Source organism: Anoplophora glabripennis, unplaced genomic scaffold (genome assembly GCF_000390285.2).
Source record: "Anoplophora glabripennis isolate ALB-LARVAE unplaced genomic scaffold, Agla_2.0 scaffold197, whole genome shotgun sequence".
NCBI classification, from domain to species: domain Eukaryota; kingdom Metazoa; phylum Arthropoda; class Insecta; order Coleoptera; family Cerambycidae; genus Anoplophora; species Anoplophora glabripennis.
The window spans coordinates 349,003-376,462 of record NW_019416387.1 but is presented as its reverse complement, the minus strand read 5'-3'; the positions used below and the strand labels follow the sequence as shown (position 1 = coordinate 376,462).

The 27,460-nt window shown below is 33.2% G+C and overlaps 3 protein-coding genes across 6 annotated transcripts in view; 1 reads left to right on the top strand and 2 right to left on the bottom strand.

Annotated features, from left to right (window-relative positions):
- Positions 1-2,108, top strand: part of LOC108904888 (trypsin-4-like) — a 10,398-nt gene extending 8,290 nt beyond the window's left edge. For 3 of the 4 annotated variants that reach the window (XM_018707600.1, XM_018707599.1, XM_018707602.1), the window contains exons 3-5: positions 1,138-1,365; positions 1,432-1,681; positions 1,796-2,108. In XM_018707600.1, the coding sequence (XP_018563116.1) occupies positions 1,138-1,365; positions 1,432-1,681; positions 1,796-1,942 (625 nt within the window). In that variant the 3' untranslated portion in view covers positions 1,943-2,108. Of the gene's footprint in view, positions 1-204; positions 293-1,137; positions 1,366-1,431; positions 1,682-1,795 lie in introns of those variants that run through there. The other variant, XM_023454393.1, reaches the window with a different exon arrangement.
- Positions 2,109-20,822, bottom strand: LOC108904887 (P protein). Its single transcript, XM_018707598.1, has 15 exons — positions 20,744-20,822; positions 20,100-20,284; positions 16,631-16,897; positions 16,256-16,459; positions 16,089-16,204; positions 13,720-13,858; positions 13,535-13,670; positions 13,287-13,483; positions 13,142-13,235; positions 12,942-13,084; positions 12,616-12,888; positions 8,488-8,520; positions 8,292-8,298; positions 4,665-4,758; positions 2,109-2,217 (listed from the first exon to the last, which is right to left on the bottom strand). Exons 1-15 carry the CDS (start codon positions 20,805-20,807, stop codon positions 2,133-2,135), a joined length of 2,037 nt encoding a protein of 678 aa, XP_018563114.1. The 5' UTR covers positions 20,808-20,822; the 3' UTR covers positions 2,109-2,132.
- A 5,304-nt stretch (positions 20,823-26,126) lies between these two features.
- LOC108904899 lies at positions 26,127-26,717 on the bottom strand. Its single transcript, XM_018707614.1, has 2 exons — positions 26,649-26,717; positions 26,127-26,509 (listed from the first exon to the last, which is right to left on the bottom strand). Exons 1-2 carry the CDS (start codon positions 26,703-26,705, stop codon positions 26,216-26,218), a joined length of 351 nt encoding a protein of 116 aa, XP_018563130.1. The 5' UTR covers positions 26,706-26,717; the 3' UTR covers positions 26,127-26,215.
- Between the last annotated feature and the right edge of the window lie 743 nt (positions 26,718-27,460).

Sequence of the window (27,460 nt, the reverse complement as noted above, 5' to 3'; positions counted from 1 at the left end):
TGTCTCATAAAGAATATCTGCGTAGCTAGTTTTGAACATAGTTTATTGATATGAGGTATCCAAGTTAAACCAGGGTCAAGGGTAATACCAAGCAAATTAACTGGTTCAGACTTCTCTGAATTTTTACTAGTTGTAAAAGTTATGAAGTTTGTTTTACTAATATTTAATTTTAGATTATTTGCCGAAAACCAGGCATTCGCGAGATTTAGACTGTCTCTGCTGTGCTTATCACGAGTTAACAAGGTTGTATCGTCTGCAAAGAGTATACAAGAAGCATTACGAATGTTAACAGGTAAGTCATTGATATAAATAAGGAATAGTATAGGCCCTAAGACCGAACCTTGAGGGACACCAGCCTTAACCGGTATTAAAGCAGATTCACAGTCATTGAGACACACATATTGCCGTCTGTCAGTCAAGTATGATTGGAAATAGATTAGAAAATGCCAATAATGAATTTTTTCTTAGGAAAATAGGGCGGCACCTCCAGTAGCACGCCACTGGTTAAAGCCACAAGGTTAATATTACATTCAATAAAAGGTCTAATCAGGTGAATACGCTGCAGTAAATTTCATTCAATTCCGTCAGCGCATTATGAAGATAGAGAAGAAAATATATATTTTCTTGTAAACTTTAACACTGTATCTCGAATTCCGAGTCCCGCAGGAAAAAGATTACAGAGCAAACTCTACTTATTTTTTAGTAATGAATCTAGTCCTACAGTTTCTGTATTTAAAGTGAAATTACCCTGTAAAACATAATGGTTATTAATTCATTCAGGATTCATAATATTTTCAGGAATATATGTATTTGCGTTTTTAGAATAAATATTTAGTAATTTAAGAGTGATCCATAATATTTTGAAGGATATTTTAGAATACAGTGTGGAAGAGCCAAATTGAATAAATTCAGTACTTATACAGAGTCATCGATTTTGTATTCTGAAATAACATCCTGCAACGTTAAAATTTCCTGTATTTTGTTTATTAAAAAGAATTAATTTTGATTTCAACAAAAACACTACGAACTTATGTACCAACAATTACAATTTCAACAAAATAAAATTGTCTGGATCGTGTCACACTAGCTTAACTATGCGTGTAGTCGCGCCTTTAACTTAATTTTTCTTGTTTCAAGGCGCAACGGCCACATTATGTGTGGTGCCACTTTGGTAAGCCAGGATATTGCCCTGACAGCTGCCCACTGCCTCCCAAAACGCGGCCTTTACTCCGTACGAGCAGGCAGCATCTACATGGACAAAGGTGGAGTAGTTTCAGACGTGAAAGAAGCCATTCTGCATCCAGGTTACGACTCAAATACCGAGGACTACGACTTGGCTATACTAAAGCTCTCAAAACACTTACCGTAAGTACTGAAGGCATACGGCCACGGAACGATCCGGATTTATGTCGGATTGAATTCCATTTGTAGGTTATCGGAGGACATAAGGCCAGTACGACTTCCAGAACAGGACGAATCGCCACCCAGAGGCGTAAAAGGATATGTGACTGGATGGGGAAGCGTGTCGGCCTTCGAAGACTTCATCCCGGAAGAGTTGAGGGTTCTGGAAATTCCTGTTTTGGAGAGAGAAACTTGCGAGGACATTTACGATTCTGTTAATATCATAACGAAAAGGATGTTCTGCGCGGGATACCGTCAAGGAGGACGCGATTCGTGTCAGGTAAGGTCAACTTTAAGATTGCTAATGGCCACCAAACCAGACAGACCTGAGTTCAGTAGATATTTTTTTAATTTATGTGTGTACACAAGCTATTACGTATCATTTGTGTTTCAGGGTGATTCTGGAGGTCCTTTTGTGATAAATGAAACTCTATACGGGTTGGTCTCTTGGGGTTTTAACTGTGGAGAGCCAGGTTATCCTGGTGTATATACAAACGTATCAGCACTTCGATCATATATTAAATTAAATGCTCATTTGTAAAAAATTAGTTTAAATTATAATTGGTACTGACAGTTGCCTCCTCGTCGTCCAGACTTAATTTATAATGCTTAGAATTTGTAAATAAAAAGTCACAAAACTATTACTGACATCTATATTTAAGAACACAGATTTGAAGTTTAAAATACAATATAAAAATAAACAATTTGACAGTTACGTATATTACACAGCATTAGTGCCAATTAAGAACAACATGGCATATGATTAGATAGATAGTAATGACTGTTAAACTGGATAGCATCACAGGAAGGCCAACCCTAAAAGGTAAAAAAGTTAATTAGTTTGCCTATGATTTGTTAAATAAATGTTGTTTACAATTTTTTTTTTACAAAAATACGTCAAGAAAATTAAGTATGTTTATTCATTTCGACGTTTTGTCAGATTGTAATCATCTTCAATTTTGATAGTGCAAATACGCACACTTCGAGAAAAATCTTGCCTAAAACTAGTAGAACCTTACTTTTATGAAAATATTTATTTTTAGTTATTGTATACAGGGTGTCCACACTTATCGGCGCACTATTGCTAATTTCGTTATTATTAGAGATACGAAATCGATTAAATTAGCAAACTAGTAGCATTTTTCCTATTGATTTTAATGGTGCAATCGAAAAAACAATTGAGCATCGCGTTTTCGTAATTTAAAAAAAAAACACGTTTTATCAATGGAACACCCTGTATATATTTATATATTTTAAAAGAAAAAATTATTGTGTACAAAAAAGTATTAATACATAACTCTCTTCATCTGAAAAATAAATTAAAAATAGGCATCTGAAGTTTTTCACATTTGTTTCAATGAAATGCATGTCAGTAATTTCCCTGTCTTTTTTAAAATGCTTTTTTATAAGAATATATTATAATTCTCTCATTTCCCTTATTAGTTTTTTCCTTATTTGGAAAACTTTTTCCAACTAAAAAAAAAAAACGAAGGAAAATATACTTACTGGTTAAATAAATAAATAAAATAATTCGCACTGCAAATACTTTTTAATTCATTTTATAGTTTAAATAATTTTTTTAACAAAATTTCGTTTAAACAAATGCCTTATTAACTTCAAAGATATCTGGTCAAATACAAATAAATAACAGCCCCACAAAAAAAAAGTGGCAGGTCAGAAAGATAAGAGTATGGTATCCATATGGTTTTGGGGTCGCTGAATCTGAATCCGGTGTCCGTTTGACGCGATTAGCTTTGGTTTATGGTCAGTTCAAGGTCAAATGTAGAAAATCAATTGTCAATAAACTAAACTTATGTATCTATACGTTTTTGGGGTCGTCGAATCCGAATCCGGTGTCCGTTTGACGCGATTAGCTCTGGTTTAAGGTCAGTTCAAGGTCAAATGTAGAAAAACAATTGTCAATAAACTAAACTTATGTATCTATATCTTTTTGGGGTCGCCGAATCCAAATCCGGTGTCCGTTTGACGCGATTAACTCTGGTTTAAGGTCAGTTCAAGGTCAAATGTAGAAAATCAATTGTCAACAAACTAAACCAATGTATCTATACGTTCTTGGGGTCGATGCATCCAAATCCGGGTGTTTGTTTGATCCGATCAGGTCTGCGTTAAGGTCAGTTCAAGGTTAAATGTAGAGCCATTTATGTTGTTCGTATTTGATTCTAATTCAATGTGCTTTAGGTTTATAACATCCATGTTTGAAGTGATTCATCCAACAATATCATTGTAGTAACCTAAGGAAAATTCTTCATCGTTAGAAAAATAATTCTTATTTCCGTACCGAGTTCTGTACTGATAGTAAAAAGCTTTCACTTTTCCGGCTTGCTTAATATTTTTTTAAGCCATGATATTAGGAACTCTGCTCCATTCTCTGCCTCTTTTTTTTGTGATATTGTTCCCGTCTTTTTCACAACGTGATATGGAATATATTCGTCATCACTAGTATCACTAGCAATATCAGTAACAATTTAATTGCCACCCAAATTTCCTCCTTCTTTAATATCTTGGTGAAACCTTTCTCTCTGCTCAAACCCAATCAAATTTTTCACTTAGGTTTAAAACCAAAATATTTGTATAAGCATCTTTCGTATGTTGACTGATCTTTTTCTATTAGAAATTATTTAATAGACCTGATCGCTTCAAACGGACATCAGATTCGGATTCAACGACCCCAAAAACGTATAGATATGTAAGTTTACTTCGTTTTCAATCGATTCTCTACGTTTGACCTTGAACTGACCTCAACCCAGATCTGATTGAGTCAAACGGACATCAGATTCGGAATCGGCGACCCCAAAAACTTATAAATACGTAAGTTTAGTTTGTTGACAGTTGATTTTCTACATTTGACCTTGAACTGACCTTAAGCCAGAGCTAATCACGTCAAACGGACACCGGATTCGGATTCAGCCACCCCAAAACCATATAGATACCATGGTCTTGTCTATCGGACCTGCAACTTTTTTTTGTGGGGCTGTGTAATCGAATTGCCTCTAATAAATTTTATTTCTCCAATCATTTTCTCAGTGCACCTTAACAATTTTTTATTAATGTTAAACTCAACGAAGAATATGTTTTCCTATTTTCTTTAATATTTACTTGCCAAAGGAGCTATTTGGCACGTTTATCTCCAATTTACGTTACTTTTAATCATGTTCTCCTTGAAAACACCCAACCTTACATGCCGTCATAATTTATCCAAAATGCAAACTGATCTTGTTATCTTAATCGACAAGATTACTTACTTTAAAAACTGCATGAAGGTAAACCTGTAACCGTGCTGTTCTGCAACACCGGCACACACTATGTTCGAGGAAGAACCAAACAAAGATCCGTTCCCTAAAATAAGACAGAAGGTTAGTATTTCGACGTCAAGATGCCTCGTCAGCGCAATATTAAGGAGTGTTAGGCTTTTAATCTCACTGAGAACATTCCTTTTATCGACATTAATTTTAATCGTTCGGGAGTTGCTAGTCAGTACGCCCAATGAAATTGTATCACACTGTATATTTTTCTTAACTCGTCCAGGATATGATAAGTTTCATCCGCCTGGTCACTAGGCCTGTGCGATTCGCGAAATAACGAATCGATTTGTCAAAAAAATCGATTGGTGTCGATTAATCGAATTGTTTAATTTTATTTTAATCGAATCGAATCGAATCGATTAATCCTGTACAATAAATCGACATATCGATTCAAATTGATTTGCATTTCTGTATCGATCGAAAAAATTAAATCGAAATATCGAATAGCTATTCGAATCGATTTGTATTTTTGAATCGAATAGAAGGGAATGAAGGAATATTTAATTGTAATGAAACAATAAAAATCAATGTGTTTGTTGCCAAACATATAGGCAAATAAATAGATAACTCAGATTATTTGGTAGGTAGTGGCACTACTAGCAATATACTCTTTTAGTGTGACGTCACATACTTAGGCAACCCGCAACAAATTGCATTAGTTGAAATTGTACAGACGGAATCTGACCCTTGTGTATTATTTACATAGATTCTACAGGGATGGCCAGAAGTACGGAATAAAATTCATATCTTTTGAATGAGTTAATTTTTTTAAAACGCCGAAACACGTTAACTGTTTTCCCATCTTTCGGTTATATAATAATTAATTTTTCTTCAACCCCCTAACCCCCAGCTACCCCTACTTTTTTTTTTCAAATGGAAACATAAGGCATGAGGGGGCTCGAAGAAAACTTTAAAGAAATCCGAATCCAGCCATACCAAATAAACAAGTTTTATTTTTTCAATAACAAGTTTTTTTTCAATTAGAAATTGAAACAACTAGATAATTTACAAAAATAAACTCAATGTCGCAAATGCTGAAAATGTCCTCCATTCACTATTTGGCATTCTCCAAGACGATAGTAAAAGCTGTCCACAGCATTCTGAATGACTTCAGCTGGTAAATTATGCATCTCCGCCCTAATCTTGTTCTTTAAATTCTCAATATTATCCGGTCTGTCCTGGTAGACTCTTTCTTTCAAATATCCCCAAAGAAAATAATCCAGGGGTGTTAAGTCGGGGGATCTTGGCGGCCATTCAACTGTACCCCGTCTACCAATCCAGCGATTTGGAAACATTTCATCTAAGTATCTTCGAACATCAATACCAAAATGTGGGGGAGCGCCATCTTGTTGGAACCAAATTCTTTCATTCGGTATATCTGGATCAATTTCATGAGGGAAAATCACAGCTAGAGCAGGTATCAGGTCAAATGTTAGGAAATCCAGGTAGCGTGCGGCAGTAAGATTTTCTTCAAAAAAGAATGGGCCCAAGATTCTGTTGTTGATGATACCTGCCCATACATTAACTTTTTGTGGATGCTGCGTATGCGATTCGCATGTCCAGTGTGGATTTTCCTGGGACCAAAAGCGATAGTTGTGCCTGTTAACCACTCCATTTAAATAAAACGTAGCTTCATCCGAAAAAAGTACGTCTCGTTGAAAACCATTATTGTCGTCACACCGTCTCATCATTTCCTCACAAAATTGTAATCGCCTATCATAATCGTCTTCCAAAAGCTCTTGGACAAGACATACCTTATAGGGGTGGTATTTCTATTGTTTCAGAAACATTCGAATTGCAGTTCGAGAAGCATCGTGATTGCGAGCCAATGAAACAGTTGAAGTATGAGGATTTTCAACAAGTTCTAATGCAATGTCTAATTTCTTTTCTTCATTCAAAGCACCAGTTTTGGGCAAAGTCTGTACTGTACCGTGTTCCTCAAATTTGTGAAATATTTTACTAACTGTCCCTTGCGAGATTTGGTTTTCGGCTGACTTCTTATTTTGTCTCCACATCCAAGCAATATCAAGATTTCGATGCGTTGCATCGTTGTAACATCGATATAATTTTAATTATTAATTACTATGAGAGTTAGTATTGTTCTATAAATTTAAATATATAAATTCTATAATTCTATTAATTTGTTTGAAACTTCTTAAATATTTTAGTCCGGTCAAATTAGACCAAAAAATAAGAGTGAAGGTACATAAATTTACAACAAGCTGAAAGTGAGTAAAATTGTTTAAAACATAATTAAAAATAACATATTAAAATTCCTCATCGTTCCGGTATTCGGAAAAAAATTTACTCGAGGTCAAATGTCAAAAAAATGTGTTTTTCGCGATTTTCAGCTAAACGGTAAGTTTTATTATAAAATTACCTCTAACAAAAATTGTATACCATAAAATTGCCTATAAAAAATTTCCAATTTTTTTCCTAAAAGCCACCGTTTCTGAGATATAACGATTCAAAAGTTGTAAAAGTTATAATCATCATAATATGCATAAGTACGCCACGTATATACATCTCTGAAGCTGTAATATAAGTAAAAAAATTTACCATCGGTGATTGTAACTTACACTTAAAATATAAAATATACACAAGTATAACTATGAGAATATCAGGTAAAATGAAACCCAACCCCTTAATTTATACGCCAGTGTAACAACATCTGTCTCCCTGTTCAATTATGTGCGTGGCTAGGGTCGTATACCTGCTTTATGTTAGAATGCAATTAGAAGTGCAATTAGCTTGTCTTTCTCCAACCTCAGTTGCTGCTCATCAACATCTTTTTCGGGTATATTACCAAGTACAAGTCTGGCTTGGTTATTAGCTAGACCCAAAAGACTGGGGTTGGATGATGGTCGACAATACATTAGAACCAATTCAGACTTTACTCCCACCTGCGCCGGAAAAACTGCTAAACACAATTTTTTGCAACTGTAAAAAGGGATGCAGTGCTAAATGTGGTTGCAAATAAGTTGGACTGTTTTGTTCTCTGGCATGTACAAATAATTGTCAAGGCCGGTCGTGTTCTAATGTTGAATCACCAACCGCAGAGGATTCGTTTGATGCCAACGAGGAGATATGCGATACATCACTATTGACGCAATTTACTTACACCCAGAATGAAGAAGAAGAGGAAGATCAAGAAGAAGAGCAAGAAGAAGTATTTGAAGGTTATGAATCAGACGAATAAATTCCTCTACTTTTTTTAATTTCCATCGCTTTCCAACCCTTGCTAATATCTGTTATTATGCAACAGTTTCAAACTAAACAGAATCACAACAGACCTGTGGAATAGGCCTACTGGGGAAACCACGTTAAAAAAAACGCGCTAAGTACACTATCTCATAGGTGGCGATGGCGTGAAAACGTGTGCATATTATGACGATTACAACTTTTACAACTTTTTGAATCGTTATATCTCAGAAACGGTGGCTCTTACGAAAAAAAGTATTGATATATTTTTTATAGATAATTTTATGATCTACAATTTTTGTCAGATGTAATTTTATGATAAAACTTACCGTTTAGCTGAAAATCGCGAAAAACCCATTTTTTTACCTTTGACCTCGAGTAAATTTTTTTCCGAGTACCAGAACGATAAGGAATTTTAATATGTTATTTTTAATTATGTTTTGAACAACTTTACTCACTTTCAGCTTGTTGTAAATTTATGTATCTTTGAATGTCTAGATTGACCGGACTATTTCTAATACTGCCAGAATATCGCGATATTTAAGGTCATGACAAAGAAGACATTTTTTTGGCACTTATGTCCAAAGTACATAAAGTCGAAAATCGATCTAGTAAAAATACTGAGAAATTCTTCATGGTCAATGATCTATTAGAAACAACAGTGATTTAAACTTTTGACAGTAAGTTTTACTTAGTTTTTTACCTCACAAACGTAGTGTAGGTAAATGGTGTCTGAAATATAGCCGCTCTTTAAACGATCACGCTGTATAATTGAAATGCAGCACACACCTTTAATTTTGTCTTTTGTTTTTGTCACAATTTTTCTCAGACAACTAAATGTCAAGGACTGCGAAACACATAAACTGGAGATGCAAGCGTTTAAAACTCTTTACCATGGGCGTCTCTTGAGAGGGGCAACGGGGCACGTAAATATTTCAAGGAAAGTGTCAAAAGATGACCGGATAAAACGGTAGAATGTTTTGGTTTTTAAAGCTTTTGTTCAGCATTTTTTAAAGAAATTTTTATTCAAAGGAAAGTATACTGCGATAAAAAATTTTAATCCCTTTTAAAAATGCCCCGGTGACGCTTATGCCTACTATAAAAGGTAGCAAATATGCAGTTAAACGAAATCACCCTTAGGGTATCAGCAGACGTGGACAATCCAGTTTTAAATTTCTGGTAAGTCTTCAATTGCAGATAGATAATAAGGAGATATGGCAACCTTGATCAACGCATACATATCAGTTACGACTATAAAAATATCAGCTACTCAGTGTATTTTTCTATATTACTTGTTAAGGTCCGTGATATACAAGATATACAGGGTGTTCTACAAGCTCTATGACAAACTTTGACAGGTGTTAGCCGGGTTAATTTCAAACACTTTTTCTTATACGAACATTGACACATCATTGCGTAGTAAGATTTAATCGTATTTAAGCTAAAAGTTTATAATTTGTTTCTATACCTGTATTTTTCATTTGAGAGTGTTATTACTTTTATTTAAATATATTAGTAGTAAAACTATACCTGGCCGAACTATTATGAGCCTGGGCTTGTATACAATGTAAATATACGAAAAAAGTGTATATTTACGCTGACTTTTGGCTGAACCAAACAGGTTATCATCTGGTGTGTTGTTACCGTATGTGAACAGAGAACTTTGCTAGCGGTCTAGCAGATCACATGTTTAGATTCATTTGTGGCGTAGTTTCTTAACTGCCTAAATACAATAAATCCAGAAGTTCGTGTAAATCATTTAGCATCATTCAAAAATGTGAGGAAAATCCATATTAAAAATATTGAACCTTGTATTTTGTACCCAGGTGTCAGGTAATTTACCATAAGACCTATTTTACTATTGTTCACTTATACTATATTTTGTTTCCAATTTAATGTTCTCAAAAGAAATGGCCCTTCAGCTTGAAATCACTCAAAGATTCAAAATACAAGCAAAAACTATGGCAAAAGCCTCATGGACAGAAAAAATCTTATATAATTATAATATCAGCAGAGCTTTTCCCCAAGGAAATAAATAAAAAATGTTTTTGTTAATAGTTTAATTAACCCCCACATTATTGAAGATTGATGTCTCCCAGTTGTTTCAGACAATTTACGTAATTATTTGTTAAAAAGACCTAAGATTAATTCAGGTTTCATGCTGTCGTCTAGAGTATAAAAACGAATTTGGTAGTTCATTAACTCAAGGACAAAGACTTCACTAAAAAAATTAACTAGCTATAGTGTTTTGTCATTTAAATAAGAGGTAGGTGTACATAGGTATTTTGATTCTATACAGAAATTACATAATATATATTTAAGTGTGTAACTTTGTCAATTTAAACTTGTGGTGTGTCAACTTTTTCATTTTTAAGAGAGCGGTTCAATTAATTATTTTAAATATATCCTGTATTATTTGCCTTTATATATTATTCAAATATTTATATTTTACTCTAGGGAATGACATGTGATGCATTAATAAATTTTTTCAAATTTATTTAATGTTTTTTTCCTTCAATAGGTACGTCATACCTTGCCTTGAAAAGATATAAATACGTAAAATCGCATGCTGTGCAAAAAATGCATTTTTAAAAGTTTTTTGCTTACAACGAAGCAATCTGAATGCTGTAAAGTGACAATTTGTAGAGAATCGAAATACGAATAAAACGATCTCCCACTACTCGACCGCGTACGCGCGCTCGGTCGTTTTTGAGCATGTTTGAAGGAATTTTTCACCTATTTCGCATCATTTTATCGGTAAATTAGAATATACGTTCTGTAGTACTTTTACAATCCGGCTGAAAAATTAAAATTGAACCACCTCCAACGTATCCAGAAATTTTGCAAAAAAGTGCACCAAAAAATTCAAATTGCAATTGTGCCAAATAAAAACTACAGGTAAGTACATATATTTCACTACTTTTGTGCACAGGATCAGCTCTACAACTTAAAAAATGACGGAGCAATGAATTTTAAAATAACGCTAAATTTTCCGATTTTTCCGGGTTTTCTTCATTTCTAATTATCCGATCGGATCGATCGACCTTTCGTATTATTCGTACTAAATTTTCTACAAATCGGCTCTTCATAACATTCAGATTGCTTCGTTGGTTTAGGTTTTATAAGCAAAACACAAAAAAAATGAGATTTTTTGCATAAAAATGTTTATAAAATATTAATTAATGGTAAATTGGAGTAGGAAACATATAAGCATATATCTGCAGACTGTCTTATACAGGTACAGGTATGATGGCATAGTCCGTTTGCTACTAGTATTTTTTGCCATAAACAAAACCTCTATTGACTGGCCTATTAGTAAAATGACATTTTGGGTGTCGCACTATGGTACGAATTGCCTAAAAGCTGGCCAAAAATGAAAAAAAAGTTTCTATTTGGAATTTTTTAAGTATCAGGTTGGCAATAGGGATAGTTGGGCTATTCAAATTGACAGGTAGAAACAGTTTGCCGTTTATACTTGAGCTAGAATTTGAAGTCGAAGTAACCTTATTGTGTGTGTCTCGTTCAAAGTGCTGTAAAAATTTATTTATTGTTCTGATATAGTAGTAATAAAATGGACGTTGTTCCAGGAGGTATGTAAAGTATTTCAACATTATAAATTATTCATTGTCCACTTATTTTCATTATTGTTTATCACAAATAATGCTTAAATTTATTACGAAAGTCATTCAAAAGTGAACTTAAAAGTTATATATAAGGCACTATAAGGCTAAATTACTTATTGACCCGTAATCTATGATCAATTTACTATAATATTATGAAAAAAAAAACATATGCGCTTTCAATTTTACGATATGAACAAAGTAAAAGTTGCAATAAATCTTAATTCAATTATTTCGTTAATGTCGAACAAAAAGTGAAAAGAGTATTGCACTTATTATAAAATAAGTAAAAATAATGTTTGGAAAAGTACATATAAGTAGAACAGTAAAGGGCAATAAGTAAATAAAGAGAAAGAAAACTCGAGTATGACATAGAAATGGATAGTCGATGCGATTTTGTCAATTCACAGTCCCACAGAAAAAAGTGGAATATTTGAAAGACAAGACCCTGGTATCTATATGTTTTTGGGGTTGCTTAATCCGAAATCAGTGTCTGTTCGATCCGATCAGGTCTGCATTAAGGTCAGTTCAAGGTTAAATGTAGAGAACCATTTACCAACAAAGTAAACCTCCATATCTATACATTTCGGGACGGTTTATCCGAATCCGGTGTCCGTTTGATCCGATCAAGTCTGCATTAAGGTCAATTCAAGGTCAAATGTAGAGAATCAATTGCCAACAAAGTAAACCAATGTATCTGTACGTTTTTGAGGTCGCTTAGTCCGAATTCGAGGTCCGTTTGACCTGATCAGATTTGCTAAGTTCCAAACTCAAAACACTCAAGTATTCATTTATGCGTATTAAAATTTAAGTAACAGATAATATTAAAGAAAGAATGCTTTAACTCTGAGCCCTTGAGTTTCAACAATATTCAACAGTATAACATGATCAAATGAATTTTGTACCATAGTGTGTCGTAGATATACCCATTTGATTGAATTACAGAAAAACTGCAAAATTACATGCTTAGTGCGACTTAAGGTGATTTCACAGTATCTAATTTGATGTCAAACTAACCTAGTTTGTAATTTATATAATTTTTTGATGAGTGTACAGAAAGTAAAATTTATTATTTTCTCCTCACCACCAAGACAAGCTCCGAAAGACAAGGACCAAATCAAGGGTTGTAGGGGTAGATGGAGATCGCTGTTGTTGGACAAATCCACGGCTATCCTGACCATCATAGTAGTCAGTGGTAGATTGTCCACAAAAGCCGAGGCTATCGCCGATATCCACAAGATGAGGACGATGGCTGCTGCTAGTCTGGATTCGGGTGCTACAGACATCACCACGTACTCGGTCTGTTTCCCTATCCAGACTATCAAACCCAAACGAGCTAAAGCCTGGAACACGTCTCAAGTAATATTTCACTACATTCAATTTCCTAGTCGCTCACCTCCATGAGTATAAAAAGCGAAGCGAAAAACAAAAGGGTGGACCATTCGACCCTTGCGAATATGCCTTCTAAGTCGTGGTTGTCGTATAGAAGAAGAAGTAGCAGGACTCCCAACAGGGCTGTCCAGCCAAGTCCTAGCCTACCTGGAATATGAAGATGTTGTAATCTTGGCAAAAGCCAGAAGGTATTTGTTTACTCACTCATCATTGGGATGGAATGCAGGAAAAACACGCATATGACCAATGCCAACGTAATCCCAGATTTTATTAACAGACCCTTGTCTTTTATTGGATACTAGAAAAAGAAGTGATGCATCTATTTTATATTTTTACTAGAAAACCGTACCTGCTTCTCTAAATCCACTACATTAGCTTTGTAATCCTCTTCGACCGCGTTGATGTTCTTGTTCACTGTGTGTTTGAGTTTATCCTGTAACCTGGTCATTTTTTTGATCAAGGACTCTTTGACCACGTCCTCATCTTTACTGTAACTCCCTACAGAAGCAGCTGTCCTCTCCCACACGGCTATTTCCCTTTTCAAACCTGTAATCCTTACTGCTGAGTCTCGTGAAAAGCGAAACGTACGTTACGTACCCTGTACCACGGGAGGCTCATCGAATTTATAATACACCATGTCCCTGTAGGTGATTCTTAACTGTATGTAGACCACCGTGAGCGCTATAAGGACTCCTAGGCCCATATGTAGGGTGAATATCCCAAAGTTGATGCCCTAAATCCAGAAAATACAATCGAATTACAAAAAATATTAGTTAGATTACCGATTTTATGACAGCTGGGTTGTTGGCTATGATCACGTTCGGTGGATCTCCGATCGGGGTGATAGCGCCCCCTATGTTCGCAAATATTAAGGTGTACATCAAGATTTGCCTTGGGTTCAACTTCATAACCTCACATAACCTAAAAAAATGAAATTTGACTTGTTTTTATTAAATACTACGATTTTTTAAAAGGGTCGTTTACAGAAAGTAGTGTTAGGCATTTTTTTTTTATTAAAAAGATAATATTACTAGGCTATTCAAGACCCATTAACATACTCATATACCAAATTTGAACGACAAATGTCTATTGATTGTTTTTTATGTGGTGCCAAACTTCGAAATATCAGACAACTAAAAATTATAATAAGCAGGTCAAAGATTGCTATGAAAGTGAAAACAAATACCAATCGGACAAAGAAAAAATGCAGGCACTATAAATTTAATACTTTTAATTATATTAATTAATTAATTAATTAAGTAATTGATTATAAAAATAATTTACAAAAAATGTAATGAATTGTAAACACTAAGTTCTTAAACAAAAAAATTGCAAAACGTTAATCTAAATTAAGTTTTAGTTTTCTCCACCAAACCTCCTTCCTGTCGAACAGATTTTTCCAATCCTCTTCTTAAATTTAAAAATAATTTACATAGCCGTTGTGGAATAATCTCTGTACAAGCTTGTCTTATGCAATTCATTAGGTCATCCAAATTCCTTGGTCTGTTTTTATAAACTTTTTGTAAAAAGTAAAAGTCCATAGTTCGAGAAAACTAAAATTTAATTTAAATTGTTTTGCAATTTTTTGTTTAACAACTTAATATTTATAATTCATTACCTACATGTTTTGTACGTTAATTATTAATTTTACTACGGCCGCAATTAAAAATGTTAATGTTGTCTGTATTTTTTCTTTTTCGGATTGGTACTTGTTTTCACCTTCATGGTAATCTTTCATGACCTGCTTATTACAATTTTTAGCTGTCTGATTTTTCAAAGTTTGGCACCACATAAAAAAACAGCCAATATACATTTGTCGTGCAAATTTGGTACATGGGTATTTTGATGGGTGTTGAATAGCCTGGTAATATTATCTTCTTGATAAAAAAATGTCTAATACCACTTTCTGGAAAAATGACCCTTTTAAAAAATCGTAGTAGGCCAGGCTTTTGGTACATCAATAAAATGATTAGTAGAATATAATCTCTCTTCAGGATACTATTTCTTAAAAAATTGGCTTGCGGAAAGTCCACAGCCTTCTCACATTTCCAGAAGTGTTAACCTGAAAAACGGGACTCACTGTACATACATTTTTTTTACATAGTGACATACCACATTGGTAGTACGAATACTTTTTTGGAACCGCTGTATTCACAATATTTACAATATTCACAATATAAGACACATGTTTCGATAATGAAAACTAAAGTAGAAGAAATTATTATTATTAAATCAGCCATGCTTCTTGTTACTACGAAAAGCAGTACAAAAAAGCAGAAGATAACCCTTTTACAGTTACAACTATTTACCTCTTTTTATGTAGTATGTAAGTCGGAGATGATTCCAGAGGTCCTCAATAAGTTTTAATAATTTTGATTACTATTAAGTAATTTTAAACACCCCAACCAGTTTTGATTATTAAAAATATTAATGGGTAATGTTTCTTTTTGAGATATAATTTCTTAAAAAAATCTTTTTCTCAAATATTTTTAAATTGTAGAATTACGCATTTCTGAAATTTTGCAGAACTCCTTTTGCAGTAGAGGCACTTTTCAAAATGTTTTTTTTTTTAAATATTAAAATGATTTTTTTAATTTCTGTGTCCATTTTACAATAAAACCAACACACTTGGGTTTTTCGCATAGATTTGATCGTGTTTTATTACTTTTTTAATTACTCATAAATTTAAGGCCTACTTTAATAAATAGAAGTGTATGAGTTACACCAATTCCATATTATAAACATGTTTTTTCCCAGTCAGACTTACCAAGAAATTTTTTTATTATAAAATGAGTAAAAAAGAATAATTTTTGTATTTTGTCAACGGATATTATTATTATCTTTTTAAAATAAAGCTGCAATACTGGCATACCTAAAAGCCTGAAAATACGTTTAGCGAATAAGCCCGTATGGTAACAACCTTTTCACAAAAAAATAAATCATTGTAGATACGTTCGGAAATATTGAAAATATATGTTTTTAATAATATGTACTTTAATACAATGTATTTAAAACGAAAAACATGTTTCGAATGGAATAATATCAAACTGTCGTTTATTTTGATAATCTACTTGTCCTTAAACTTTGATAAAAAATTACTTACATAGTACAAAGACTAAAAGTAATGTTGTACCACTATTGTTCCACTTACTTGATTGTTACTGGTGTAATTAGTAAAGCTGTGGTTACATTGTCCAAAAAACAAGAGAACAGAGCAGTTAAAATGCAGAGTATATTCGTAAGAGGCCACATTTTCCCACCAGTTAGCTAAAAAAAAGAAAATATGAGTAAATCGAGCACTTATAGAACAAGTTGCACCTTGTAAGCGTAGACAGCGGTGTGATCGAAGATCCCAGTTTGGCCGAAGATGGTCACCAGCGTCATCATGGAGAAGAGCAGCAGGAGCGTCTCTATGTCTATCCAGGATACTATCTCTTCCATGGTGGGTCTTTCGTTTAAAGCTGCCAAAATCGCCACTGACATGGTGCTGGCCAACATGGCCGCCAGAGTTCTGTGAGTAAGCTGAAATAAATAAATGAATTCAATTCAATGGCATAGTATGACTCAAGGGTCTGTTTTGGGCCCTTTTCTTTGAGTCAGCGGCATTAATATAACAAGAATTAGACCAGTTATCCTGTGCGTACTATAAAGACGGTTTTAAACCAATAATACATGTTCCTAACTTTTACCTACCTCGAAAATGATGAGAACGTAGAGCCCCAATAGCACCAGAGCTGCGTAGACGATGCCGTCGTCTGGGTTGATAGGTTGGAGGTTATACCCCATCGACACCGGGAAATTTGCCTTCAGGTTGGTCCTGAATTGTACCCTTAACAAGTTGAAGGACACGTTGTCCACCTTGGTGGACGTGAGATGGAAGATGTTCCTGTGCTGGACCTCGGGTACGTGTCCGATGAGCTTTTCACTTACTACAGGTACATCCCACGTTTCAGAAACGTTCTAATAAAAATAAAAAATATTAAATTTGGCGAAGTTAGACAAAAGTGAACTTGTAAAGAGGCACGTACACTACAGGCGAATCTCTCATGTTTTGCCCGTGAGGACTCGTTGGGGGTGTTAATAAATTAAGTAGCAAAAATGGTACCATTGAATGTAGAGCCAAAATAAGAGGATTGAAGTAAAACCTTATATGAAAGTTGCACTTCTGAGGCGATACACCCTCTTAAAGGAGGGGATAGAAATTCAGATTTTAATTTTTTTCTTTAACATGAGGAATGCTAGAAACACGAAACTTGGTATGAGCATCCTACTAATAAAGAGACAACTTTTCAATATTTGTTCGAACATTGGCGTATTTTATAAAGGAGTGGAACAGTCAACCCCATTGCAATATTTTATTAGAAATTTTTTATGTGAGGCAAATTATTTTATTTAAAAATATTTATTGGGAAGACTGATTTATTGCGCAACTTTTTTACTTGTAATTTTTCAACATAATCGATAGTTTTCTAGTAAAAAAATTAGATGCGTCATCGTTCACTAATAATTGCGAAAGGTAATTGCGAAAATTTGTAAAAAAAGTAGGCGGGTGTCATAACAAATAAATTGTTATTTATTAATAAATTGACACTTTCTGTCAATAAGCTGGTAATTTAATGATAACATTAAGAATAATTTGCTATTAATTAATGAAAAATGTTTGATAACTTATGACTATGGGTCATGTGTTAGGTAAAGTTATTTATCTGAAATAATATTTAATACAAACGAAAAACAGGAAATGCAAAATTAAATTTAAAGAATATTCTCGAAATAATTTCCATTTTGCTGCAAGCATAACCTAATACGTCTGTTGAAGTTATAACGCACTCGCACAAACAGTTCTTGGTTATTGCGAAGGTCATCTGCTGCCTGAAATATTCTTAAGCGTAGTTCTTCTAAGGAGGCAACAGGAGTGGCATAAACAATACTTTTTATGTGTCCCCACAAAAAGAAATCCATAGGCGTTAGGTCAGGTGAACGTGCAGGCCAACAAACAGGGGCATCACGACCACGACCAATCCAGCGATTCGGGTAATTTAAATTTAACCATTCTCTAACGGCAAGTGTACTATGTGCAGGCGCCCCATCGTGCATATACCACATCACCTGACGTGTAGCGAGGGGTACATCCTCAAGTAATGTTGGAAGATTTTCGTTCAAAAATCTAAGATACTCGGCCGCTCCAAGCCTGTGTGGAAGAATAAAAGGACCTACTAGAGTATTTCCTACAATTCCCATCCAAACGTTTAAACTGAAATTATGTTGACATCTTGAAACAAATATTTCATGAGTATTTTCTTCCGACCATGAATGAACATTATGAAGGTTTACTGCACCTACTCTAGGAAAATTTGCTTCATCGGTGAAAAGTATATTCATTAGGAAATTTAAGTCATGCCTGGAAATATTAATGTACCATTGACAAAAATCCACGCGGTTAGGTAAATCAGGGTCATTCAATTCTTGCACGGGTTGATGGTGAAAAGGGTATAAAAGATTTTCATGAGCTACATTCCACACAAGACTGTGAGAAACTTGCAGTTGCCTGGACACCTGTCTTGTGCTTGTACCACAGTCTTGTTCTAGATGTTCCAGTATAGCTTCCTCAGTTTCAACAGTTCGGACATTACGCCTTCTTCCGGCACCCTCACGATTGGGCTGAATTTTACCAGTTTCGCGAAGCCTTCTTTCCACCGAGGCCAATGTTTGTCTATGAGGAATCGGTCGGTTTGGATATCTTTGGTGGTATAATCTTACTGCAGCGTTACTATTTTTTCTGGATTCGAAAAACACTTGGAGCATGTCGACATATTCGTCATTGGTATAAATATTATTTGCCATAATTATTCTGATAATAAATTAATCAATTGGTACTAATTATTGGTTGACAGAAAGTGTCAATTTATTAATATGATAAATAACAATTTATTTGTTATGACATCCGCCTACTTTATTTTTACAAATTTTCGCAATTACCCCTTTAGTGAACGATGACGCATCTAATTTTTTTACTAGAAAACTATCGGTTTTATCGAAAAATTACAAGAGGTAAAAAAGTTGCGCAATAAATCAGTCTTCCCAATAAATATTTTTAAATAAATAATTTGCTTCATATAAAAAATTTCTAATAAAATATTGCATTGGGGTTGACTGTTTCACTCCTTTATAAAATATGCCAATGATCGAACAAATATTGAAAAGTTGTCTCTTTATTAGTAGGATGCTCATACATAAGTTTCGTGTCTCTAGCATTCCTCATGTTAAAGATAAAAATTAAAATGTGAATTTAATTCCCCTCCTAAGAGGGTATATCGCCTCAAGGGTGCAACTTTCATATAAGGTATTTCTACTTCAATCCTCTTATTTTTGGCTCTACATTCACTAGTACCATTTTTGCTACTTCGTTTAAAAAATACCCTGTATAGAAATTGCAATTAAGCAATATATGATTTTTAAGAATGTACAAATTTTTAACAATTTGTTGTGAAAAACACCCTGTATAGAGAATTGACATTATACGCTTTTCTTGTGAACATTCAGTTGACATGTCGATAAAATATTTGTTTAAATGTTTTGTAACTACATTTTACATTTTATTTACAACAGTGTGTTATGTGTAAGCATACATCTTTATTTTATAAAACTATATTTATTAATATCTGGAAATTCTAATTATAATGTTATGAATTATTTTTAATTTGTAAGTACATTACAACAAATTAACCTTATTTCTCATTACCCCATTTGCAATTTTAAATTGCTCATAAAATATGAAAGCAGTGGTGCTATAAGCATGTTGCTGCTGCAAGCTGCAATCTAAGATATTATATTCATCTTATCCGCGAATTTCAGATGCGCACTGGCAACGACACCATGCCAGCACTGTAGATCATTCTGTTTGAACCTAATGTCCTACTATGCCTGTCTCACTCTCAACTTGATGCGTATCTATCGAAAATTACGTTAGTGAACGCAAAAAAATTCGAAAAAATTTGTTCTGAACTTGATCAAGTGGGTTTCTTATATATTTTGATGTGTTAAATCCAAATCTGAAGTCTTTTATGCTGTATTGACCCCATAGATTGCAAAAGTCGCAAAATAACAGAACCTATTTTCATTTCCTGATATACTTAAGAAGTTCAAAAATATCCCATTTTACCTGCAATAAAACTACGTCTGAGGATTTAATACTGGACGGGTTCAAAGGCTTCTGTTTGATGACCATAAGTTGAACCCAAACACTTAGCCAATCCGTGGACAAGTTACTGTAGTATGGGGGTAGTAAAGCCCCCTCCAACACCACCTTCAGCTTGCTGTTTTGGGGTTTTTTGAAAATTATATAGCCTGAAAGTAAACAGACAAAAATAATGTGCAATTTGTAATTCCTTTTTGCAATCCTGTGTGTAAAAAATAATCCCGCGTGTCATAATTATTAAATTCGTCTGTTATTAGGTACATAAATTCTGCAAAATGTTAAAAAACGTTTTTTTGCTATCTACGTTATTGTCAACAAGACAAGCGTCACGCAACAGTTAAATTTTAACCTCTACAGCAATTTCCTTGCAATAATTTGTTGTTTTAGAATAAATTACCATTCATTATAGATATAAAGAAATTAACACGCCATTAAGAGGTCTATCGAACTACGCAAGAACTAATCGATTTTTTTTTAATATATATTATCGACATTAACAGTAATACACGCGCTATTATAATCAAATTTGATAGTAAAAGTAAACACACTAATTATAAAATAGATACGTAATTCACAAATGTACGTTTTAACATCCTGATAACACTCACTGGAGATGGAATCCCTAGGTATGCTTATCTGATGCATATCCTGCACTGTTTCGTTGTTAGCCATCAGGGCGAAGCTGCAGACGATCCAGATCAAGACCAGCGAAAAGATTTTGAACACTTTAGCGAAAAGTCTTAAATCCTTTCTCTTGTCGTCTTTGGGGGCATTCCTAAAACAGTTCATGACAATGGATTAATGTCTTTATCAAGTGTCAAATCACATTTTTCTTTCTTGGCCTTTCGTCTAGAAAGAAGATAAAAGCTAAAGTTTTAGGAATTTATTTGTGACTACAGTTTGCATAATATTTTGGTTTGCTATTTATGATTTTTCCCTCCTAGATTTACTAAACAGAATCTTAAACATGTTATTAAGAAAAAACTAGTAGATTATGAAGAGTGATTTTACTATAGTCTCGGTGTGTTCTAGTCAGATTTTTTTAAATAAATTTTTCTAATGAAGAGTTAATTTTATGGGTTGCAAGAAATCCTAATTTTACCTGTCTGCAGTTCTTTTTACGGGGGCTTCTAAAAGTTATAGTAAAAAATTAAAAATAAAATAATTAATATGATCAAGGGAGATTACGTTGAATGCAGTTGGTACTATCAGATAGGTGGATAACAGGGCATTATAAAAAAACTTGCTTGGGATATACAGGGCGCCTCTAAAGGATCTGTACAACACTCCACCAGATATAGTAGGGCTCAAAATAAGTCGATTTAACTAAACTTACCTTAGTCCAAAAATTACTAATAACGGAGTGACAGAGTGTCAAAGCTGAAAAAATAAATAACATATTTCGTCTACTTTGAGTTAATTCATTAAATTTAAAATCTGGGGTTTTTTTGGAATAAGAAATTCCCTTAGGACGCATTTAAACTGCCAAAACTTTTTTGTGCCACGGTGTATTTCACTTTGGTCCGGAAAAATCTGTTCCTCCAACTTTTCTGCTTAAAAAAAGATAGGTATACCTTTCTAATATCTCTAGAGTCAACAGTTTTCAACAAAAAGGCATTTAAATTTGTAAATGCATAAAAAAATAGTTTAAAAGTTATTTTCAACTCCACTGAAAAACTAAATTAGGAGCAATTGTTTATTAGCAAGAAATATGCCTTTAAAGGTGGAAGAAGTTATTTTCAACTCCATATATCTTTTAAGATAGGTCAATAATTAGTTATTTTTTAGATTTTTTAGATTGTGTTAGATTGATAGATTGTTTTAGAAAGTATGTTTTTTATTCTATCAATTATGTCTGCGGTAAAATTGATAAATAAATGAATCTACTATCTACTATCAAATGGTAAACTGTGGTGTTCCTCAGGGATCCATTTTAGGTCCTTTGTTCTTCACGATTTATACTTCTCAATTTATAAATGTTATATCTTATTGTAAATCACACTTTTATGCTGACGACACTTAGTTGTATTGTGATTCTTTTGCAGAATCTAACATATAGTCCGGACGGTATCTGTTTCAAAAAGCCATATTTGGGTGAATCGTATATCCACGGAGATTTTTGGCTTTTTGGCTTTCAAATATCACTAGAAATGAAAATTTTTCTATGCGCATAAAAAAAAGCGTGGGCTTAACTTTTGCCGGCACAATATGTTAAAAAAATTCGAAAAATGTCATATTTTTCTTCCTATTTAATTATGTATCTTTTCAAGAGTTGATTTTAGGCGAAAATGGAAGAGGAAAAAAATGTTTGCAATTAAATTTTTCACAAAACATGTCAAGTTAAAAATCGAATGAATCATGATTATGGTAAAAATCGAAAAAATCACAAAAATGGGGTTAAAAAACAATACTTTTTAGGGAATTTTTTTGGTGTATTTAAATTGGGTGTAGGACCTTTATACTTGGCTCAAGAAAACTTCATGTTATGTAGAATCATCACACCAAATTTCATCAAAATCGGTTCGATAGATTTTGCATAATAATTTTGCAATCCAGATTAAAAAAAAATTGCAAATTTTCAAAATTTTGCACAGCAAAAACCAAGGCCCTTAGATACTTGAAAATTTAATCACATATAGAAGGGCTCTCAGGCTTTCAAACTTTTTTTGAAAAATTCGAATCCGTCAATTAGGAGAGCTCTGGCGCTTGTTTAAACATTGGTCGAATTTTTGTACTTATAAACAATTAGAACTTTGTGAATATTCAATCAAATCAAATTTTTTAAAGCAGGTTTTAAAAGTTCTTGGAAAGACGCTTCTTTAAAAAAAAACAGATCGATTGATCAATTAGTTACGTAGTTATAGCCGTCATTTACACTAAATGTACTGGGACATCCGGGCTAATTTTTCGAAAAATACCTTTGGTATTCCGAGTACTTACCAGGTCTAAGATTACAATACTTTTCTTCATTGGCAACCTACTTTAAAACGTGTTTAAAGTTATTTATGCAAGCGAGAAATTCAATAAAATCGTACGGGTGGTGGTGGTGGGGGAAGCAGAGAGCGCGGCCGCTTCGGCCTGCTCGAAATTGAATCGGCTATAACTACGTAACTAATTGATCAATCGATCTGTTTTTTTTTAAAGAAGCGTCTTTCCAAGAACTTTTAAAACCTGCTTTAAAAAATTTGATTTGATTGAATATTCACAAAGTTATTCTAATTGTTTATAAGTACAAAAATTCGACCAATGTTTAAACAAGCGCCAGAGCTCTCCTAATTGACGGATTCGAATTTTTCAAAAAGCGTTTGAAAGCTTGAGAGCCCTTCTATATGTGATTAAATTTTCAAGTATCTAAGGGCCTTGGTTTCTGCTGTGCAAAATTTTGAAAATTTGCAATTTTTTTTTCAAAATCTGGATTGCAAAATTATTATGCAAAATCTATGGAACCGATTTTGATGAAATTTGGTGTGATAATTCTACATTACATGAAGTTTTCTTGAGCCAAGTATAAAGGTCCTATATCCAATATAAATACCCCAAAAAAATTCCCAAATAATTTTGTTTTTTAACCCCATTTTTGCGATTTTGTCGATTTTTACCATAATAATCATGATTCATTTGCTTTTTAACTAGACATGTTTTGTAAAAAATTTAATTGCAAACATTTCTAGTGATATTTGAAAGCCAAAAAGCCAAAAATCTCCGTGGATATACGATTCACCCAAACCAAAACAGATACCGCCTGGTCTAATATAATTAGCTAATCAAAGAATTATGGATGACTTAAATTCCCTTTTAAATGTTTCAACAAATTTTGCCTCTCTATTAACCCTTCTAAATCCGAACTTGGCCCACGTTCTGCTAGAGCGCGACTTAAAAATAGTGTCAATATTAAATTATGCAGTGATCAATTGCAATCAACAGAAATTGCTAAAAATCTAGGCTTAACTATTGACACTTCGTTAAAATTCACTGAACAAGTATATATGATTTATTAAACGATTTGGTAACTTTAAATTAATATTTGCATGTAGAGAAATACTTAGTAAAGAGAATAGAATTGCCTTGTGTGATGCATTGGTATTGCCCCATTTGACTGAGTGTGACGTTGTTTATTATCCCTTTTTAAGGAAATATGACAAGATGCGTTCACAAAAAGTACAAAATTCGTGTGTAAGATTAATATGTAATGTTAGAAGACATGAAATTGAGGAAATTAGTTGGTTGAAAATTGAATAGAGACAGTTACTCCACAGCTGTTGCCTGTCTCATAAATTTATGTGTTTCAAGACTCCACTATATCTTTACCATAAAATTACAAAACAGATATTCACAATTTGAATATAAGAATTAAGAATACGTTATCTGTACCAACTCATCTCACTCTTTATTTCAGAGCTGTTATCAAATTACCAAATATTACAATTTAATCCCCCATTACTTTAAAACCTGTAAATTATCAATATTTAAGTCAAAGATTAAACAAAGTATGTTATCCGATAGATGTTTTTTAATACTATAATATATAATTACTTGTATTTTTTCTTTTTGGTATGATATATTTTTTTAATAAAGAATTTCATGAGTTGTTAAATTTAACAGTGCACTAGTTGCATGGCAATTTGGTCTGTGTATACAGGATTAGTGAATTTAGTTAATAATAATTTAAATATTTAGTAATGAGAATATTAGTAGAAGTATTTTTAAAAATATAATATTTTTATTAATTAGTCATCGCGATTTTCTTCTATAATAAAATTTGGTTTAATAGCGTACCTACATTATCTGTAAAAAAATAAAATACAAAAAAAATAATTCGAAAACAAAATAGAATAATAAAGATGCCACTCTTAGATGGATAAGATGGATAAGATGCCGTCTTATAAATTTGCATATTGAAAGGCGATTTTTTTTGAGATTTTTTCGGATTTTTTCGAAAAACAAAAAACCCTTCAAAAAACTAAAAATGTACTATTTTTATATATTTTTTGTAAAACTACATCTCAAAACGAACAAAACGAAAAAAAAGTTTATACCTCATTTTTGCCAGATTACAATTATTTGAAAATTGATTTCACAAAATATTCAAATGCCCAGAACTTCTTGAGGAATTGAAATAACAATTTTAAAAAATTCATGGAAGCTACTGTATATGAATACTAAAAAATAATTCCAAAAAATCAGGAAAATTAAAATGGTACGGTCGCGACCTCAATGATTTGGCATAAAATGTCCTATACATTTCTTTGAGATGGCAAAATTGATTAGGTCTTTTTTTCCAGACAGAAAGGCAAGAATGTTAAGGGGGTGGGTGATGGGGCGGGGGTAAAATATTTGTGAATACCCCCGTACTAAGAAAGAATATACTAACGCTTTGACGTCGCAAAAGACAGATAAGTTGTCTAAGTCCACGCTGCTGAGTGTTCTGGACCTTCCTTTTGGAGTTGGGGGTTGCACACATATTTTGATACGGGACGTAGTTGCCACTTCACTGGTTTTATGAACGGTTTTTCTAAAAAAAAGTTGCTTTGTAAAGAAGACTATGTAATACACTCAGTGCACAAATGCAAAATTATGTCGAAGATAGAGTATTAATATAATAACTCGGAAAACAAGTTGTAAGTAATAACAATAAAATAACTATAGTCAGAATTACCTTAGCGATATTTCTTTTTCCATAATTGCATCACTCAAAAAACTGTTGAAATTAAATTAGAACACAATTGGGAACCTTGAAACACACAGTAATAGCCATATTTGTTTTATTTGCTTTGGGTTTCTATAAAGATATCTCTCTTTAGTTTCTTATACTAGACAGAACATTTTTTTCTATAAAAACTATTTGTGTGTTGATTTCTGACAAACCTGGTGATTAATATACTCTATACGTACCTGTTCAACATACAGCGTGTTAAAAAATGGCTGTCAAATTGAAGGGGAGTAGAAAACTTTATATTAAAATAAAAATATAGACAGGGAATATTAGATACAAAAGTAAATTTTTCTGGGGTTTGGAAAACAGCAAACATATGCTTTAACAACTTTAATCACATAATAAACGACAAAATAAACGAAGGAGACTAATCTTTGACACACTCGGACAGAGCTTCCATGTCGGTGCATTTGACGATCTTGGGCATGTCCTTTAAGCAGTCCACATCCACGACGAACATTGACTTGCACAAGTCAATGTCTAGGTCGCCATTTTCGTCGATTAAACCGACTCCTGTGTAGACGCACTGAAGATAACAGTAAAAGTCTTCCGTTGGTTCTTTCTCGGGGTCCTCAATATAACTGTCAACGACCTCTCGAGTTACTTTCGTCTCTTCCATGCATTGGGCGGCTAGAGTAATGTTCTTCTCGAGGATGTCACACTAAAAAGTAAAAAAATATAGTTGTTTGCTTACTTTAACATTTGTTTTTGAAAAACAAATCCAGGTATAAGCTTTTACACAAGTGTATATCCCTGAATTTTTGAAAAATGGTAACACCGAGGTCGTATTTTTTACTCACGTGTACATTTAAAACTGCAGAGGCGAAGACGAAGAAGAAAAGCGCGTATGCGATCATGGTTGGCTTGTGTTGCACTAGCGTGGAGTAATGATTTTGATGAGAGATTTTATATTATATCAAAAACCGAATAAGTCCAGTGGCGTAGGCAAAAAGTGGATACATTTACAGAAATTAAATAAATTTTACAGATCTGCCTATAGTTTTATATATATATATATTTTATTTTTGACGTTTTTTGTACAAGAGATTATATTTTGAATGTTTTTGAATACTCTGTTTAATTACGCTGCATGCGGTGTATTAAAAAAAGTGGAAAAACCTCAAAAGCAAAGAAAAAAATTTCATATGATAGTGACATATGAGTTTCCTCTTCGAGATACTGGGTGTTAATGTTTCACAAATGACATTGGTCATCTTTTTTGGACCACTACCTCTAAGCCACTGCAATCTTCTCAAAAATAATACCATTCTTTGAAAGAAAATGGTAAATTAGAAAAGTGTTCCTAAAACCTTCTTAGCGGTAAGCATATGACAACACAAATTGTCTGTTGAATGTTGTATTAGGGTATCTTGCATATTTTTCTGAATGTCTAGAAATAATTATAATCTTATATATGCATATAGTGAAAGATTAGAAATCAACAACCTCTAAAAAGAAGCTTTTAATTAAGAGAGCTCTGTAGCAAATAGGCAACCTGCAATACATTTTTATAGATTTTATTACACAGTTTGTATATGAATCAATGCACAAATAACAGACTTTTCTCCATTCTAACACAAATTATCTATAAAATTGAGTTAGTTTCAAACTC